Below are 19,066 nucleotides of genomic sequence, written 5' to 3'. Positions count from 1 at the left end.
ATTTACACTGATAAGGGAGAAATCTGTATAAAGGAGATGATGTTGTGTAGGAAAGAAGGCATTTTTAAGACCTAGCAAGTGTGAAATGCTTCCAGTACCTAAGCCTCAAGCTGCTGTCTACAAGGAACTGAGGCTGAGAAAAACTCACTTTGAATTCGACTATTCAGAGCATCGTGTTACCTTGCCTGGGTCTTTTAAAATCTGTGTGTCTTACTGTTGCCTTAATGGAGGTGCAACTGCGAGTTAGATTAACTAGGGGAGCTAGGATTTATCATAGTATTAATTTGTAAACCTATTTATGTGCTTAAAATCATTTTTTTTAATTAATAAAGGTTTAATTTAGTTTTGCAAGAAACCTATAAGACTAGGTGGTCTTATTACTATTGAATTCAAGGCACGCATCGCGAAATAAATATAACTTGCAAGATAGTTGCAGCAGTTGTTTCAAGTTTCCCCCTGGGATTTGAACAGCTCAGCATTTACCATCCGTTCTGCCATAACACTGAGCATGTGAGAGTGAAGAAAGCGTGAATGCATGGTGCAATCCAGAGGAAAAGAGAGTTTGAAATCCTCGAGTTGGACCCTTGTGGAAGGCTTCTGAGAGAAATCATCATTCGGGAGAAGATTCCAAAGCGAGTTCTTGGAGAGTGGAGATTGGAAACCCTCATGTGAAAGACAGGGTTCAATGAAACCGGTTGGCTCACAGTGTGACAAGCATCTTGGGGAAGTTGAAGAGTGATCCATAACATCTGTTTGGGGTGGCATCTATCACTTGGTTTCAGAGAGTGGTGCCTGACACAGGTTGCCTATTGTGTACTTAGACTATAAGGTAGCTTTTGTAACTTGTGTTATCCTTACAAATTTGTAGATAAGTATCAAGGAATATTGTAATATGTAAGATAGTTTATCTTTTCTTGTTTAATGAATGTCTTATTCTTTTGTTAAAGTTTATCAGCTGACTCCTGTGACTCTGTTCAGTAGCCACTCTCCTTGTATCTAAATAAAAAATAAAAGTTAGGATCTATCAAGCCGGGTTCCACACTGGGAACTGACTTGTCCAGTAGTAACATCAGCTGGGATCATAACAAAACTGACCACCCATGGGAGAGAATGAAATGCTGGGGACTCTCCTGAGGACAGAAAGGGTGGTGCTGAGATGAAAAATGTGGCCAACAAGCCAATGTACTTTAACTGCTGAAAGGTAGGGCACCTCCAGGCCAACTGCTGGAGGTTACGGGAAAAAGAGATTTATCAGGGCACACACATACTGTGTGTGCAAAGAAGGGGAGTCAGTCAGAGAACATAGCAGACCAGGCTATGGCTCTGACTGCTGTTGTGAATCCCTGTAGATACACTCCTGAAGAGTGTGGATGAGGTTACTCAAATTACTAAGAGTTGCAAGGATTTTGTATCCGAAGGAAGGGTGGCCATATTTCCCCAATGTGAGGCGAGTAAGCCTGTAGTGATACTGAGGGATACAGAAGCCAGCCAAACTCTACTGCTAGGAAGGGTGACAAGGTGCTGGTAAAGGGGATTGAAGGACATGCCCATCCCCTTATACCGAGTGCATTTTGAGTGTGACTTTGTGTCAGGACCAGTGACTGTGGGCATTTGCCTCTGGATGGGGTCAACCTACTCTTCAGCAATGACCTGGCAGGACCAAAGGTAACAGCATCCCCAGTGGTCTCAGAGAAGCCCTTTGAGATCACGGAGACAAAACAGCTGCAGGAGAAAGTGCCTGGCATTTTCCCTGACTGTGTGGTAACGCAGTCTATGGCCAGACAAGTTCCGTCAGCGGAGGCACTGCAAGCAGAAAACCCTAAGTCTGGTTATCTGAAACCTTTTTTGGGAGTGTAGAAGACCTTAAGGTGGTGATAAATAAATCTTCCTTGGTAGCGGGCCAGCAAGCTAGTACACTGTTAAAAACATTATCTCAGACTGCACTCACTGAAGTGGAGGCAGAAGCAGTCCCTGAATGCTACATTAAAAATAAGGTGCTGCTGAAGAAATGGAGACCCCTCACAGGTCTGCAAATGAGGAATGGGCAGTGACCCACCAGCTAATGGTGCCGCCAAGGTATCGTAGGGAAATATTAGGGCTCACTCATAAAATTCTGATAGCTGGCCATGGTCGGTATACACAAAACCCAAGCTCGCATCAGCCAACATTTTAACTGACCACACCTCCACAGGGATGTGGTAAGGTTTTGCAGAACCTGCCACACCTGCCAGGTTGTGGGAAAACCCCAACCTGCAATAAGACCTGCACCTATGATTCCTGTGCCAGCTTTTGGGAAACCATTCAGCAAGGTGTTCGTGAGCTGTGTGGGGCCCTTGTCCAAAACAAAAGGAGGTTAACCAGTATATCCTTACTATCTTAAACGTGGCTACCCACTTCCTAGAGGCTCTTCTCCTGAAAACCATAACTACCAAAACAGTAGCGAGGGAATTGACCCAATTCTTTACCAGGTATGGTCTGCCCACAGAGATCCAGTTGGATCAGCACTCAAATTTCATGTCCAAAATATTCCAGTCATGGGTAACCTGGATGTGACTCAGTTGAAGTCTTCAGTGTATCACCTGCAGTCATATGGGTACCACCCATACCCTAAAAACAATAATCAGGGCATACTACCATGGGTAACCCCATGACTGTGATAAAGGACTAGGTTTTCTTCTGTTCACTATCAGGGACTCACCCAATGAGTCCACCGATTTTACTCCATTTGAATTGGTTTATGGGCACCAAGTGCGAGGGCCTCTGAAACTAATCAAGGAGAGGTTTTTAAGAACCTAAGGAGGAAGTCTTCATGCTAGACTATGTAACAGTGTTCCAGGAGCAACTCATGAGAACCTGTGATGTGGCCTGAGAGCATTTGAAAATCTCCCAGACAGCTATGACAAAGCAGGTAGACAAACCTGCCAGGGCCCGAACCTTTCAACCAGGAGACTATGTGTTAGTGCTCCTACCAATACCAAACACCCCTATCGTTTAGCCTTAGAAAAGCTGGCCCAGGTTTGGGAGGAGATTAACTATAAGCTGTAGCACTAACTAATAGAGCCTAGCAACAGTAGCTGGAGCTCCCCAGTTGTGCTCGTGCCCAAGCTGGACAGTTCCAAAAGGTTCTGCATTGACTATCGAAAAGTTAGTGCAGTAACCAGAGCAGACCCCTACCTGATACCCCGGCTGGAAAACTGCATAGTGAGGGTATGTAAAGTAGCCTGCATTACAAAGGTAGATTTACTCGACGGATACTGGCAGGCTCCTTTGACTGCCTGCATGAAGGAAGTCTCCACCTTCATAGCTCTGGTTGGGTTACATCAGTATCAAGTCATGCCATTTGGACTCCAAAATGCCCCAGCCACCTTTGAAAGGCTGATCAACCAGGTAGTGGCAGACTTATCCAATTGTGTAGTGTACCTAGAAAACCTCCTATTGTACAGCCACACCTGGGAAACTTAGAGCAACATGAAGCCCTCTTGCAGAAAGTACAGTCTGCTGACCTAGTGGTCAAACTCGCAAAGAGCAAGTTCGCCAAGGATCAGGTGGCCTATCTAGGTCACACAGTGGGTTCAAGACAAGTACTACCCTGGGCTGCAAAGGTACAAGCAATAGCACAGTTCCCCATTCCCACAACGAAACGGGAAATCATGAGGTTCTTGGGATGTGTGGGCTCTGTTGCAGGTTTGTTCCAAAATTCAACATAGTAGCCACTGTGCTAACAGACCTACTACAGAAAGAAGTAAAGGTAGTATAGACTGAGAAATGACAGACAGTTTTCAGAAAGCTAAAGCCATTTTAATAGGTGTGCCTGTGCTTTAAACAAGCGTTTAAAGTAGCTACCGATGTGAGTGCCATCCTCAAAGGAATATGAATCAAGGATACAGACACCAATCGGGTACTTCTCCAAAAAAAGTAAACAACCATCAGAAATGGTACTACACAGTAGAGAAGGAAACCCTTGGTTCACTACTGGCTCTCAAACACTTGGAGATATATGTCCAGAATGGATACAGAGATACCACAGTATATACTGACCACAACCCATTAACCTTTGTGGAAAGATTTAAGACACTGAATGCCAGGTTATTCTGTTGGTGTTTATTTCTCCAACCGTACTACCCAAAAATCATCCAAATTACCAGGAAATCAAATGTGATTGCAGACGCCCTAGCCAGAATTTAAAAGACACTGGTTAGAACTGAAAAGATAAGATTTACCAAGGCTAGGAGAACGAGTGTGTGAGGGTGTTTGTTGTTTAATAATTCTTTTTCTGCCTTTAAAATGAAATTAGAATGAATCTCATTTCATTCCGTATGTGGAGCAAGTGTCTCAAATCAATTAAGAGCGTACTGAACTTTTTTAAAAACGTGTTTTTTTAAAAAAGACATTCAAGCAAAAGCTGGCTGAAAATGTAAAGTATTCACTTGCTGGAAAATTCCTATGTGGCTTATTCTTGATCAATGAGCCCAGAGAGACCCTGGAATGTTATATCTAAAAAAGTGTCAAGGCCTATTTCAAACAGAGACACTTGAAAGGAAGAGATGAAATGCAAAAGATTGAACTTTAATCTCCCGTGGTTGCAGAGACAATGGAGACTGAATACCTCATCTCAGCAGAAACCATCTGCTTTTGAGTTATATCTCAGAATGTGGACTTGATCTCAGTTGAAAGAAAGCATATTCTGGGCAAAAGATATGTTTGTTTTTTCCCTTCTAGGAATACACAAGGAAATGGGTTAAAAAGTCAGCTGCAAACCTGCTGTGTATGTTCTAGTCCTGGTGTACTACTATGGGCTGTAAGGATTATAACAGAAGAACATCAACCAGGCATCCCTGCAGCTTGTAGGTAAAAGTCTCTATCTCTCCCTGTGTGGCTGGAGGCAGGTCAGCAAAGCCTAGGTCAAAAAGTACACAGGACAACTCCTTCAGCAGAACCAAGTGTCTTCAATCTAATTGCTCAACTGCCAAGTAAGCTCTACCTGAATCCCCCAACTTAACGGCCACAACATTTTACCACCCAATCCTCAAGGAAAAGCCAAAGACTGATCTGTACATCTTTTTTAACTTTTATTTTTGGACTCAATTTCTCATTTCTGATCTGTGTGTATGCTTGTTGCATTTTTATTATTTTCCCTTGGGTTTTTTGCAACTAATAAACTTACTCCTTCTTTGACTCAAGAAAGTCAGGTTAAAGTGGCTCCTTCTAAAACAAAAATTCATTTGGATGGGAAAAAGGTACCCACGAGGGAAGGATTCCTTTTTAAATTAACCTTGTTGCGACCAACCTGGGGGGGTGGGGTTGAATAAAGGAGGGGACCCAGCTCGTTCATCCTCAGCTGTTTGGGAAGTGAACAATTTGTGGTACCTCCTTCAGGATCATAAGAAATTGGGGGACCTTACCCAGGGACTGGCAGCAACAAAAGACCACTATATATTGCCTTCATTGATCTTACCAAGATATCTGGCCATGTGAGCAGAAGCAATCTATTTAAGCTGCTAATGAAAACTGGTCCCCATTGAAGCTACTCAGTGTGTTTCCTCCTTCCATGACAATGACAATGAGGGGCAAGGTCAGCTATGAAAGGGCAATTTTAGACTCCTTAAAGAACCACAGTGGGGTCAAACACTGTTGTGTTCTGATCGGACACTGTTTGTGTATCGTACCCTTTGCTTCTGTCATATGCCTTCAGTTCATCTAGATAATGAGTATATATATATACACCATGACTGACGGAAAGATATTCAGCCTTGCCGTCTAAGATCTAGGACAAAAGTAAGCAAATTCAATTTTTATTTAGGATTTCCGGCATCTGCAGTATTTTGCTTTTGCACACCAAATTCTGAGTCTGCCAAACCTGCGTCCTCAGTGCACTCCTGCAACACCTAGATCTGGACAACATATACAAGGCAGGAGAAAAGGTTGAACAGTTCCACTTTCATTGTCTCAGGTGTATCCCCAGCATCTCTTGTCAGGACAAGGTCATCAACTCAGAGGTTCTGAAACATAATAATTCCATCAGGATACACTCATTAATTACTAATCCAGTTACATCTGGGGTGGCTCGGCCACATCCTCTGGATATATGGTGTTCATCCATCCAAAGACCTTCTGTACAGTGACCTGGCCACTCAGTCAGGATCTGCTGAATGTCCGTTCCTCCACTACAAGCGAGATCTGAAGATGGTGGTCATTGAGACAGACAATTGGGTGACAGTCACCAATGTTCATGAAATCTGGAGGCTGACTGTCCAGCGGGGCATCAGAAAAGGCAAGGAGAAATTTAAAGCCCAGCTGGTTAAGAAGATGGCCCAGAGAAAACATAGACCAGTGAATCCTGCACCTTTTCAGCCCACTATCTTCATCTTTTTTTTACTCATTCATGGGATGTGGGCTTCACTGACTGGGCTAGCATTTATTGCCCATCCCTAGTTGCCCTTGAGAAGGTGCTGGTGAGCTGCCGCATTGAACCGCTACAGTCCATGTGATGTAGGTACACCCACAGTGCTGTTAGTAAGGGAGTTCCAGAATTTTGAACCAGCAACAGTGAAGGAACAGCAATATATTTCCAAGTCAGAATGGTGAATTACTTGGAGGGGAACCTCTGGGTGGTGTTCCCATCTATCTGCTGCCCTTGTCCTTCTAGATGGATTTGAAAGGTGCTGTCCAAGGAACCTTGGTGAATTCCTACTTTTGCAGATGGTACACACTGCTGCTACTGTGTCGGTGGTGGAGGGAGTGAATGTTTGTGGATGTGGTGCCAATCAAGTGGGCTGCTTTGTCCTGGATGGTGTCAAGCTTCTTCAGTGTTCTGAGAGCTGCACTCATTCAGGCAGTTGGGGAGTATTCCATCACACTCCTGACTTGTGCTTTGTAGATGGTGGACAGGCTTTGGAGAGTCAGGGGGAGAGTTACTTGTCATACGATTCCTAGCCCCTGATCTGCTCTTGTAGCCACAGTATTTATATAGCTAATCCAGCCTAGCTTCTGGTCAATGCAAGTGTGCATCTGCAGCAAGTGTGGCAGAGTGGGGCTCCTGAGCCACACCAGGCAGTGGTTAACACAGAGTTGACCACCAAGACACAAACCATTTTCTCAAGAGATAGAAGGCTACCAGAATGGAATGGAATCAGATCCAGAGTCACTATCAAGCACTCCCTAAATGCTGCTACATTACACATAACTTATTTTCTTTCTGTTCATTAGCACAGCATGGGTTAAACACATAAGGGGCAATTTCTTGACTTCACTTTCTGGATGGGACCCTTGCCCCAGTATAATTTACATGTTGGAAACTTGGGCAGATGCACTTGTTATTTTCAAAGTGTTAAATTAGATGATCACATTACTGAAGCCTGCCTGAAACTGAGCACAAACCTTAACTTACTGTGGGATATCTCAGAACGTTGAAGTTCAATTCATAGAATCACAGAATGGTTCCAGCACAGATGACCATGTCAGGGCATGGTACAAATGATTGGCTTTTCCCACAACAATGCATTCTGGCATCATTTCGTACAACCAGGTTGAGGCAGCGATGACGCTTGCATCAATCAAAAATCATCCAAAACCGCTGGTTTGACACTGACTGTTATCAATGATTGATGATAAACCATATAAATTATTAACTGCCTCTTTGGTGATCCAATCAGTCTATTCATCCAGATTTTGCAATTAATAATATTGGAGTCAATCTACATCAGCAAGTCTCACTGGACTATGACTAAAGGCACAGTGCTTCCTTTTGCAAGAAAGAGAGGAAGGTGTTGACTCATTTCTCACTGAAAGAGGACAGAACACAAGAGAACCTTTACTGAGATGACAGATAACCAGCTCATGGAGTTTGGCTCCTTGTGCCACCATCTGACAGAGTACAATTCACTGGAAAATGAGTCCTTATTCTAATTGTGCAGCAGCTACCTCTTGTGCTGACATGCTAAGGGCTATTCTCAGGGTTATTGCAAAACAGCAACATGGAACATCTACGCCCTCAACATAATCAATAGCTTGCTAAAACAAGTTCTTTGTTGTGCTATACTTTCTGGTAAACTAAAGTGAATCCTGTTGCTAATTTTATACTGCTTTGTTACATGTGTAATGTCTTTTCCATGCAAACAATAGAAAGCATGAAATACAAGTTGAGGAAAGCATCTTTATGTTCTGGACATAAATTTCTTAAAGGGACACTATCTCCCAATTTTTCTGCACAGCTTGATGCTTTTTGCACAAAGGTTGAACTTCTTTCAAAGAATAAGGAGGACCATATCTAAGGTGAAAAATGCAACACTTCCACCAAACGTTCTGATGAGCTCTCTGATTTTGACTTCTAACTTAGTATTTAGTGTCAAATTATGTCTAGTTTTGTACTTTTAAAATGCACATAATCTTGTGTTCATACTGTCCATGCTTATTTGACTTAGGACTCTAGTAACTACCACAAAGCTATGCTAATTCTATTAGTCTAGCATCAATAGAAATCCAAGCGGTGAAAGAGTAGTAGTATCCCACAGTACCCTCCAGATTCAGAGTTGAAAATTCTAACCTAATTTATGTAAATGACATCAATGAGTTTTCAATAAATTTGGTCTATATTTAGCCGTTATGGTCTGGAACTCCCAAACTGGTATTTTAAACAATCTGGTATACATTTCGATTATTGAATCAGAAGGGAACCAACATTAAGCTTTCTTAGCTATTTTGCTAGCTTGGTTTTCCTTATTACTCATGCTGTAGCCAAGACATTCGTGACTTCCTCCCTGGTGCTGAAATTGGTGCCATTCATTGACAACTTTGTGCAGTTTGTGGTTGCGGGGGGGGGGGGGGCGGTGTGAAATTGGTCTTTGGAATTCAAGTAAAATGAGTCACATATTGACAAGATGTATGGCAGCCCTAATGTTGTCCATCAGTTTAACTTTGCAGTCCACTCATATACTGAGTGAACAGAACTCTTAAGGGTTGATATCTGTAAGACTATCAACAGTCCATTCAACCCAGTGCTTTGGTGAATCAGTGATTCAGCATAGCAGTTTCGATGTGTTGTCAAATGTTGTCAATGCTATTAGAGAAATAAACTTGTCAGCCCTCTGGAACTGTATTGCAATCATCATCTGCATGCAGCTGGACATGCTGCTCTGGCTGTTGGCAGGGTGGGGGGGGGGGGCGGTGGTTAGAAATCAATCCCCGTAATGCTTTGGATGACCAGATGACTAAAAAGGTTATAATTTTGGCAATCTCAACCAGAACAGCTGGAGTCACTAAGGACCCATCTAAATCAGATGCCACTTGAGCCTAGACCTACACGTTGTATTTCTCCTCAGAGGCAGTCAGGTAATTGATCCAGGGCCAGTACAGCTGTTTCCAGCCTTGGCTCTTCTCCTCCTCTGTGGTTGCATCATCCATTCCTCCTGATCTTCATCTGACAGCACAGTTGTCACTGTAACTGATGTAGTATGCATTTGTTTAAAATCATTAAACAAGGAGAATTTAGCCCTGTAGTGAAAGTAAAACCTGACTGCACTTGGACTGAAAGGATAAATATTATCAAGGCTTTTATGATGGCCAAAAGTTTTCTTCCAACTGAACTAGACTGAGTCTGTTTCCTGTTATTTGGTGTGATTTTTCTTTTTATTAAGGATTTAATATCAAGTTCAGTTCAAAGTAGAAAACTTCACGTTCAAACCAACAAAAAAAATGTTAACTTTAAGATTGCTATTTTTTCACTTGGTAAAAGTTTGTGCCACAACTACTGAGTCAAAACAAACTTCAAGAATACTACTTGTTAAACAAAAGTTAAAAATATGGATTTGCAATTATAAGTAAAGAGAATTATTCAATAATACTTATTTCAAATGAAATAGTGCCCATCTTTGTGAATCACACATGTTTAGATTTTGTGAAATCTGATTAAAGCTGGTAATATACTCACTGTCTGAGAGCTCCCACAGCCGTGGAGGAAGATCACTGAAGTACTCATGGTTCAGTGCAGCGGGAGCTGACAGTCTGTTCTTTGGAAAGCACTGTAGAAGCTTAGAGGCAAGATCTTCAGCATGGGCCACATAATCTAGTCTGAAATGCGAGGGTGTAAAAGGACATTACATCTATCTGAACAGTACATAATTGCATCACCTAAAACAAGATCAACATTTCACTGAAAATGAAAACGGCAGCTGGAGCTACAAAGCACACAAATAATTAGTTCCAACATGAAAGCATGGCTTCTAGTGAAATGCTGCACAAATTTTATGCATGCATGAGCAAAAGATCTTTTACCAACCAAAAGTACTTTAATCAATATAAATTCACTAAAACTCCTCACAGGCATCAATTCTTTTTCTTTACTGTTAGGAAAACCTCTAGCCAGGCAGCAGAGGCGGCTAACGATTATGAGGAGGTCCATAAATCAAAACCCTTTTTCTGCTACCCCTACAAATCCTATAGGGATAGAAGGTGGGAAAGTGAAAGGAAGGCAAGTAGCCAGGGGAAAAAAGGGACAGTTGGGAATTTCATGGATATTCCGCCTCAGACCAGAAAGGAAGGTGCTGAGGGTGGAAGTGACATTCAAAGGACTAAATATTTCCCTTGTAACTAGGTAGAACATCTTCAGGAAGATTTCTAGATACTAAATGGGAGATTTACTGCAGTAGTAGGAATGCCTAAGGAATCCTCAGGAAAGGTTGCATCAGAAAAGGAAATGGTTGTTAAAAATGTAGCAGTGGTACAGGTGAAATGAGTTCCCTCAGAACCTAAGAGAAAGGGTGATATGATTCAGGATAGCCCAGAGAATTCTTCCTTGATTACTGGTAAAGGAAGTCTGGCTATGAGAGGTTTAGGATGTTTTGTCGCAAAGGGAGAAGTGTTCCCCTACTCCTGCAACAAAATACGTAAACAGATCCAAATCTTGAGAGGTACTGGGGCAGATCAATCATTGATAAGGGCTGACGATATGATTCATGTTCTGGATAGTTTAATAAAGGGAAAAGTATTAATAAGGGGTATTAATGGAAGTTATGAACCTGCTTCTTTGTGCAAAGTCAATTTACAACATCATTTTGTAAATGGAATTGTTACGATGGGAATTATTCCACATTGCCTATTGAAGGGGGAGATTTTATTCTGGGTAATGATTTGGCTATTGGAGATAGTAATGTGGCGACAACTGTATTACAACAGGCGGTTGATCATGTTCACCTTAACTCACTCATGAAAACTACTGTGGCCAAAGATGAGATGCTTACTGCAGATAGCCAGCAATTGAAGGGAAATTTGATTAATGTAGAAAACTAACATTCATTTTTGAAAGAGGAGTTTGCTAATGAAACACGAGAATTGAGAAGAACAATTGCGTATCAGTCACAGAAAGTATAATATAAACTTGTAGAAGGAAAAAAGTAAAGCAAAGGTCAATCTTCAGCTAAAACTTGACGAACTTCAAGCATCAGAAGTCGCTTGAACAAGTAAAGGAATCAGAATAATTGGTTGAAAGCACAATTAAAAACCAAAACTAACGAACTGTTAGAACTTCTTCCTGAAAAGAGCAATGAGATTTTTTTTATTCATTCATAGGATGTGGGCGTCGCTGGCTAGGCCAGCATTTATTACCCATCCCTAATTTTCCTTTTTCAGAGGGCATTTAAGAGCCAACCACATTGCTGTGGGTCTGGAGTCACATGTAGGCCAGACCAGATAAGGACATTAGTGAACCAGATGGGTTTTTAAAACAATCATTAGACTTATAATTCCAGATTTTTATTGATTTCAAATCTACTGCGGCGGGATTCGAACGTGGGACCCCAGAGAATTACCCTGGGTCTCTGGATTACTAGTCCAGTGACAATACCACTATGCCATCAACTCCCCTAGAGATTCTTGAACTTCGAAGCAAACAGGAGGAAACGAAAGATGTGTGGTATGGAGTATCACTGTTCTGAAGTTGTACCTGTGAATAAAAACTTCTTGCCAAATTGTGGTCCACGTAAGAAATGAACTGATCCAAGTAACATTACTCATGTATCAACCTCAGTAACGGGCAACACAAAAGCAACGAAAGTGCCTGCAGGGTTGGAAATCAAGAATTGTCAACAAAAAGGACTGAAAGTGCAAAATGACCCTTCCAGGTCAATGACCAGAGACACTGATTTACAGGTGCTTGCCAATGTTAACACATGAAGTACAGCAGCTGGAATCCAAGCAAGTGAACATGTTGCAAAAGACCTGCCGAGGAGTGGAATGATATAGTTTGTAACTTATGTAAGCAAGTTGAAGGATTAAAATGAACTATGAAACTCCAGAGGGAGAAAGTGATTGACATTGCTCAAAAGAGAAATGGAAAAGACCTGTTTGAAATGGGATTGGGAGAAACAACAAGATCACAAAAAGTCCAAAGATCAAACCAAGCAGGAGCATGAAGCCCTTTTGTGTGAACATAAAAAGCATCTCAACAACATCCTCGAAATGACTGAAAGAGATTTTGATCAAAGAAGAAAAGAGATGTTGACTCACAAAAATACTACTTTGACTTTGCTAAATCAAAATGAGAATTTACCACATTTGAGTTAGGAAAATGAACTTGAGGATGAAAGTATGTCTGCAGGTAACAAAGAGGATGATTGGGCCGTGGACTTAAATGAAACATTCTTTGCTGAATTAAAAAGTGGGAATAAGAGGAAAAATAAATGCAAGGGTTGAGTTATGATAATGTTATTGTGCACAAATTCCGCTAATCTTGTTACATTTATTGACTTTGTTTTGTTTAAATCTTTGCAATTGTACAATAACATGGATAGTTGCGAGAAGCAAGAAGGTCCGAGGAAACAGCCAAAAGGTTGGTGAATCCTTTCTACAGGCCTGTGAAGCAGTGGTGTTCTGCTGACACAGTCAAGTCTCAGAGAGTGTGTGTAAGGGGAAGCTTGAATGCACATGGCAATCCAGGGGAGAAGAACATCAGAGAGAACGATTGAAGCCTGGAGGTGGATTCTTGTTCAAGATGTCAGAGAGAAAGCATCATTTTGGAGAAGATTCCAAGGCGAGTTCTTTGAGAGTGGAGATTGGAAGCCCTTGTGTGAAAGACAGAGTTGCTGTGAGGCCAGTTGGCTCACAGTATGACTAATGTCTGGGGGGAGTTTATGAGAAATCCATAGCATCTGCTTTGGGTGGCATCTGTCACTTGATCTTGGCATATGGTGTGTCCCACCATAGGTTGCCTATTTGTTTACATGAACTGTATACTTATTGTGAACATTAGAGTATAAGATTTTTTGTAACTTGTGTTGTTCTTATGAATCTGTAGACGTATGGTTGCGGGTGAAGAAGTAGTGTAATACAAAATACTGCAGATGCTGGAAATCTGAAACAAAAACAAAAAATGCTGGAAAAACTCAGCCGATCTGACAGCATCTGTGGAGAGAAAGACAGAGTTAACATTTGGAGTCCACATGACTCTTCTTCAGAGCTAAAGGGAAGTAGAAATGTGGTGAAATATATACTGATTAAGGGGGATGGAACCGGTGAAGATGGATAGAAGGTCAGTGATAAGTGGAGGCAAAGGAGAGATTACAGCTTGCAGACTCTCTGTTGTTGGAGGCAAGTCAGCAAAGCTACAATCAAAAATGAAATAGGACAGCTTCTTCATCTAACCTGTAGAGCTAAGTGTCCCAAACCAACCGCTAAACTGGCAAAGTCAATTCTACTGGAATCACCCAACTTAATGGCCACAACATTTCACCAACTACACCTCACAGACAAGCCAAAGACTAATTTGTATCTCTTTTATAACTTATATTTTGAACTTAACTTCTCATTTTTGATTTGTGTGTATGGGTGTTGTGGTTTTATTTTTTTTTCCTCGGGCTTTAGTAACTAATAAGCTTACCCTTTGACTCAAGAGAACCTGTTAAAATTGGCTCCTTCTAAAACCTAAATACATTTGGGACCAGGAAAAAATATCCATGGGGGATACTTAAAATTAACCTTATTGCAATCAACTGAGGGGGTTGAATAAAGGATGGGAGCCAGCTCAGTCCTCTTCATTCAGGAGCATAACAAAATTGGGGTCCAGTTCAGGAAGTTCACAAATTGAGGGTCTCCTGCCCGGGGTCATAACAAATTGGGGGTCTCTGGCCCAGGGTCATTACAAATTGGAGGTCTCTCAACCAGGGGCCAGTCGTAAACAGAGTCTTTGAATATTTTTAAGGCAGAGTTAGATGGATTCTCGATAAACAAGTGATGAAAGATTATCAGGGATAGGTGGGAATGTGGAGTTGAGATTGCTATCAGATTGGCTATGATTTTATTGAATGGTGGACCAGGTTTGAAGGGCCAAGTGGCCTACTCCTGCTCCTAATTCGAATGTTCGTATGTGAATTGGCCTAGAGGCATTTCCAGGAACATTAAACATAAAATGCTTACAAGTACGAAAACATGAAGACAATTTAGAATTAATCCTAATAATCCACATATATTTTAAACCAAGTTTTCAACCAGGAGGGATGGGAGAGAGCTCTAATGGCAAATACAGTTCCATTTTTATTCTTATACCAAGAAATAATCTACATCATAATTCTGCAGAAAGAATAAAGGACAATTAGAAGAATGAAAGTGTTGCACATGACAGTTTTTCTCAGTGGGAAACGTATCCTCATGAAACAATAGAATTCTGATTATCCAAAATTTCCCACATTTCCCTTTGCCAATAGCAAGCTCCTTGCTTTTTCTACTTCCATTTGTGTTTACATACTCTATAATCTCCCCAGATCTATTATAAAACCTGTTCACGTGTCCCAAATTGTGGGAATGTGTTTTCTCCTACATGTAAAGAACCTTTGTCGCAGACTGTTAGAATTTTATCTGTGGCTAGTTTCAAAAATATCCACATCCAAAAATTTGCACATGTTCAACTAGCAACTTAACAGCAAAGCATCTCTAACTGACAGCTCTGGCATCAAAGCTCTAGAACTGACCAACTGTGTCACTTAACACCATTTCCTTGTAGCTTTCACCTTTATACCACCTATTTATACTAAATTTAATCTTGTCACAATTGCATTAATTGTAAAGCTGTCTAATGCAATATGCCAGTGAGAGGTATTGTCCATTTCCACAATTGCAGTACTTTGTTGGCTCTAAGGTTGTACATGCAGAGATAATACATCCCTAAATTTAGCTCAAGGCTTCCATGCTTTATGTCATGTGAATCAAAGAAGCCACAGTACATTTAACTATCACACTTACATCTGCCTCAAACATTTAAAATTACAGTGCATTCAATCAGTGTGGAGATATCAAGTTATCCCCATCCCATTATGGAATAAAACACTCACAAAGTATCCTAAAAGCTCAACCTGGTTGAAACAAAAGGCTACAATATTTGATAACATTGTTTTCTGTTTTCATAATTGTGCTCAATATTTATATGCTATCCTGTCCCACCCACACAAGGGACCATCTCATGCCACCTTTTATTGGTCAAGGTCACTTTAACCAGTACTTAACCATTTAGTAGCTTTCTGGAATTTACCTGTTTATATTGTACCAGCAATATATAAGTAACAGAGAGGATTGATGAGGGCAATGCAGCTGATGTGGTCTGCATGGATTTTAGCAAGGCTTTTGACAAGATCCCGCATGGTAGACTAGTTGAAAACATTATAGCCCTTGGGCTCCAACAGAATGTAGCAAGCTGGATACAAAATTGGCTCAGTGGCAGGAAAAAAAGGGTAATTGCTGGTGAGTGTTTTGAGACTGGAAGGCTGTTTCAAGTGGGATTCCACAGGGCTCAGTATTAGGTCCCTTGATTTTTGAGGTGTATATTAACAATTTGGAATAAATGTAGGGGAAATGATCAAGAAGTTTGCAGGCAACACAAACATGGACCAAATGGTTGATAGTGAGGAACATAGCTGTAGACTTCAGGAAGATATCAATGGACTGGTCAGGTGGGCAGAAAAGTGGCAAATGGAATTCAAGCTAGAGAAGTGTGAGGTGGTGCATATGGGGAGGTCAAAAAAGGCAAAGGAATACACAATTAATGGAAGAGTACTAAGAGTAAGTGAAGGACCTCGGAGTGAATGTCCACAGATTCCTGACAGTAGCAGGGCTGGTCGATAAGGTGGTTAAGAAGGCACATGGCATCCTTTCCTTTATTAGCCAAGGTATAGAGTATAAGAGCAGAGAGGTTACCCTGGCACTGTATAAATCATCAATTAGGCCACAACTCGAATACTGTGTGCAGTTGTGGTCATCCCATTACAGAAAAGATGTAATTGCATTACAGAGGGTAAAGAGGCAATTTACGAGGCTGTTGCTAGTACTGAAAAATTGCAGCAATGAGGAAAGATTGGAGTGGCTGGGGTTGTTCTCCTTGGAACAGAGGATTCTGAGGGGAGATTTGATTCAGGTGAACAACGTTGTGGGGGGCCTGGATAGAGTGGATGAGAAGGGCTGGTTTATCTTAGCAAAGAGGTCAGTGGCTAAGGACCATAGATTTAAAGTGATTGGTAGAAAGATTAGGAGGGCGATGAGGAAATCTTATTTCACCCAGGGGCGAGTAGGGGTCTGAAACCCACTGCCTGAAAGAATAGTAGAGGAAAAAAACCTTCAACTCATTTAAAAGGTGTCCAGACATACACCTCAAGTGCTGTAACCTGAAGGGCTTTGGACCAAATGCTGGAAAGGCTAGCACAAATACAATGGGCCAAGTGGTCTCCTTTGTGCCGTAAACTTTTTATGATTCTATGATAAGTAACAAGCAATGTGGATAAAGGGGAACCTGTGGATGTGGTGTATTTGGATTTCCAAAAAGGAAAGGTGCCATATAAAAGGTTACTACGGAAAATAAGAGCTCATGGTGTTGGAGATAATATATCAACATGGCTAACCAACAGGCAATAGGGGGCAGAATTTTACACGTGGTGAGCCAGCGGCATGCACAGAAGTGGAAGTAATTTCTGCCCCCACTCAGTTAAGGAGGCCTGGAGCAATCATCCACTGGCTGGCCAATTAAGGGCTGTCCAGTGGGAAACTCGATGAATGAGTGTTTGACAGCAGGCTTGGAAAGGGCAACTGGAGTGGGCTTAGGGGTGGATGGGAGAAGCTCCTGACCAGGGGTGAGGGGGGTGGGGAGTGGTGGTTTAAAGACACACCGGCAGTCTGAGTCTCCAATGGGAGGGCGGTTTGAGAGGAGGTTTTGAATTGGAGCTGCTAAGAGGGTGGGGAGTGGTTTGTGAATCACCGCTGAGGGGTGGGGGGTCAATGACCCACTGGGAGGCAAGTAGTGGAGGTCAGCTGAATAGTAAGGCACCTATGTGGTCCTGTCAGCCCCTTTACACCTGAGTGTCTGTCATCCACAGTGGCTGAGGACAGAAGACCACACAGTGCAAAGGCTTGGAGTGAGCAAGCCACTACCTCCAATGACCTGAAATGGTGAAGGAATGTGCAAAGATGGCACCACAGTTTAAGGATGATTCCCTGAGAATCTTCCTCCAGGCTGTCAGCAAATGGCAGGAGGTTCTCCTCACACAGGATAGCAAGAGGAGACCTCCCCGCCTGATGAAGAAAGCCTGGATGGAGGTGGCAGAGGTGATCAGCACCCATGGAGTTGTGCATAGGATCTGGCTGCAATGTAGGGAAAGGACAAAATTACCTTCTGCATTCTGCAAGGATGAGTGATAAGCCACACTGACAATGCAGTCACAATAATATGAGGGTGTGTGCATGCGGGCGCATAGTAGCAGACCATCAAGGCGGCGGATGTAAGATCTCCAATCACCCTCAATGCTAACTGAAGGTTCTGAACCCTACAAAGGCTCTAGGGTGCAAAAGCTGGGAGGTACACCTGCAAAAGGGCACATGCACTGATGTGCAGTGCATAGGATGTGAGTTAAAGGGTCCTTACCATGAGGGGTTGAGCCAACCAGAATTGAAACTCATCAAGCTCCCATTATTTATGCAGGAGAAGAGGGCCCACAATGCATAAGAGAGGTCGATGACAGGTAGGGGAGTGCCGAATATGGCAGTGCTCACCGAGATGGAGGAAGACACTCCAGATCTGACAAGCCAACAGGGGGCCAGATTGGTTGGCAGAGGAGAGGCTGGAATCATTTCAGGGGGCTCTTAGCTCGATGCTTATCAGTGGACTATCTTGATTAGATAAGGGCTGCAATGCAATGACATGCCAGCGAGGAAAATCAAAGGCCCTTGTATCAAATGTGTGTGAAGGCGAGCCCTTGGAATGTGTTATTTGGGTGTTATGCAGGGCTGGCAAAGGTTTTTTTTTAATTCATTCCCAGGATGTGGGCTTCGCTGGCTGGATCAGCATTTATTGCCCATCCCTAGTTGCCCTATGGAGCCTCTCCTTTCATGTCTGGGTGAGGCCTGTGAAGCCTTGACGGAATCACCTCATGATCAGGGCCTCCCTAATCTCCCTTACGCCTAGAGTTGGCTGACCATTATGTTGTTTCACCTCACCATGGTGCTCCACCCTGTCGTCCACAGAATCCATTGTGGACTCTTCATCTAATATTGCCTGACATTCCTCCATGTTCTTATCCTCAATGTCTTCCCCCTTTGAGAGAGCCAGATTGTGCAGATTGCAGCAAATGGCAATGACTTACGACACTCAATCTGGACTCAGTCTTGCAAAGTTCCTGTAGAATGGTCAAGACAACAGAACACAATTTTCAGAAGACCCATACCGCCCTTGTGGAGGCATGGCTAGCATTAAACTTCTCTCGTGTAAGAGTGTGAGGATGCCTAATGGACATTATGAGCCACGTCTTTAATGGATAGCCCTTGTCTCCAACCAACCATCCTGGTTCACAAGGGATTGAGAAGCTGCGGCACCAAGGAGTGCCTTAGGATAATAACATCTTGACAACTCCCAGGATTCCACGTGCATACCTGCAGGATCCACTGATGGGGATCACAAACAATCTGGATGTTGAGAGGGTGAAAGCCTTTTCAATTCACAAACACCCTGGCTAGCTTGCAGACCCCTTTGCATTTTTGGAAATCCCACAATTTCCCAAAGCCTCTCACTCTGTCAGCCTGGCTCTCTTTGTCAATGATGAACTCG

General features: G+C 42.4%; 1 protein-coding gene across 10 annotated transcripts in view; it reads right to left on the bottom strand.

Moving 5' to 3' along the window:
• cdk14 (cyclin-dependent kinase 14) overlaps nucleotides 1–19,066 on the bottom strand; it is a 953,540-nt gene that overhangs the window by 356,058 nt on the left and 578,416 nt on the right. For 9 of the 10 annotated variants that reach the window (XM_041183640.1, XM_041183641.1, XM_041183642.1 and 6 more), the window contains one exon: nucleotides 9,926–10,065. In XM_041183640.1, coding sequence (XP_041039574.1) covers nucleotides 9,926–10,065 — 140 coding nt within the window. Of the gene's footprint in view, nucleotides 1–5,844; nucleotides 6,000–9,925; nucleotides 10,066–19,066 lie in introns of those variants that run through there. The other variant, XM_041183643.1, reaches the window with a different exon arrangement.

Source organism: Carcharodon carcharias, chromosome 3, assembly GCF_017639515.1.
Source record: "Carcharodon carcharias isolate sCarCar2 chromosome 3, sCarCar2.pri, whole genome shotgun sequence".
Classification (NCBI taxonomy): domain Eukaryota; kingdom Metazoa; phylum Chordata; class Chondrichthyes; order Lamniformes; family Lamnidae; genus Carcharodon; species Carcharodon carcharias.
Note: the sequence above shows the minus strand (reverse complement) of the source record. Positions and strands in the feature narration are given on the sequence as shown.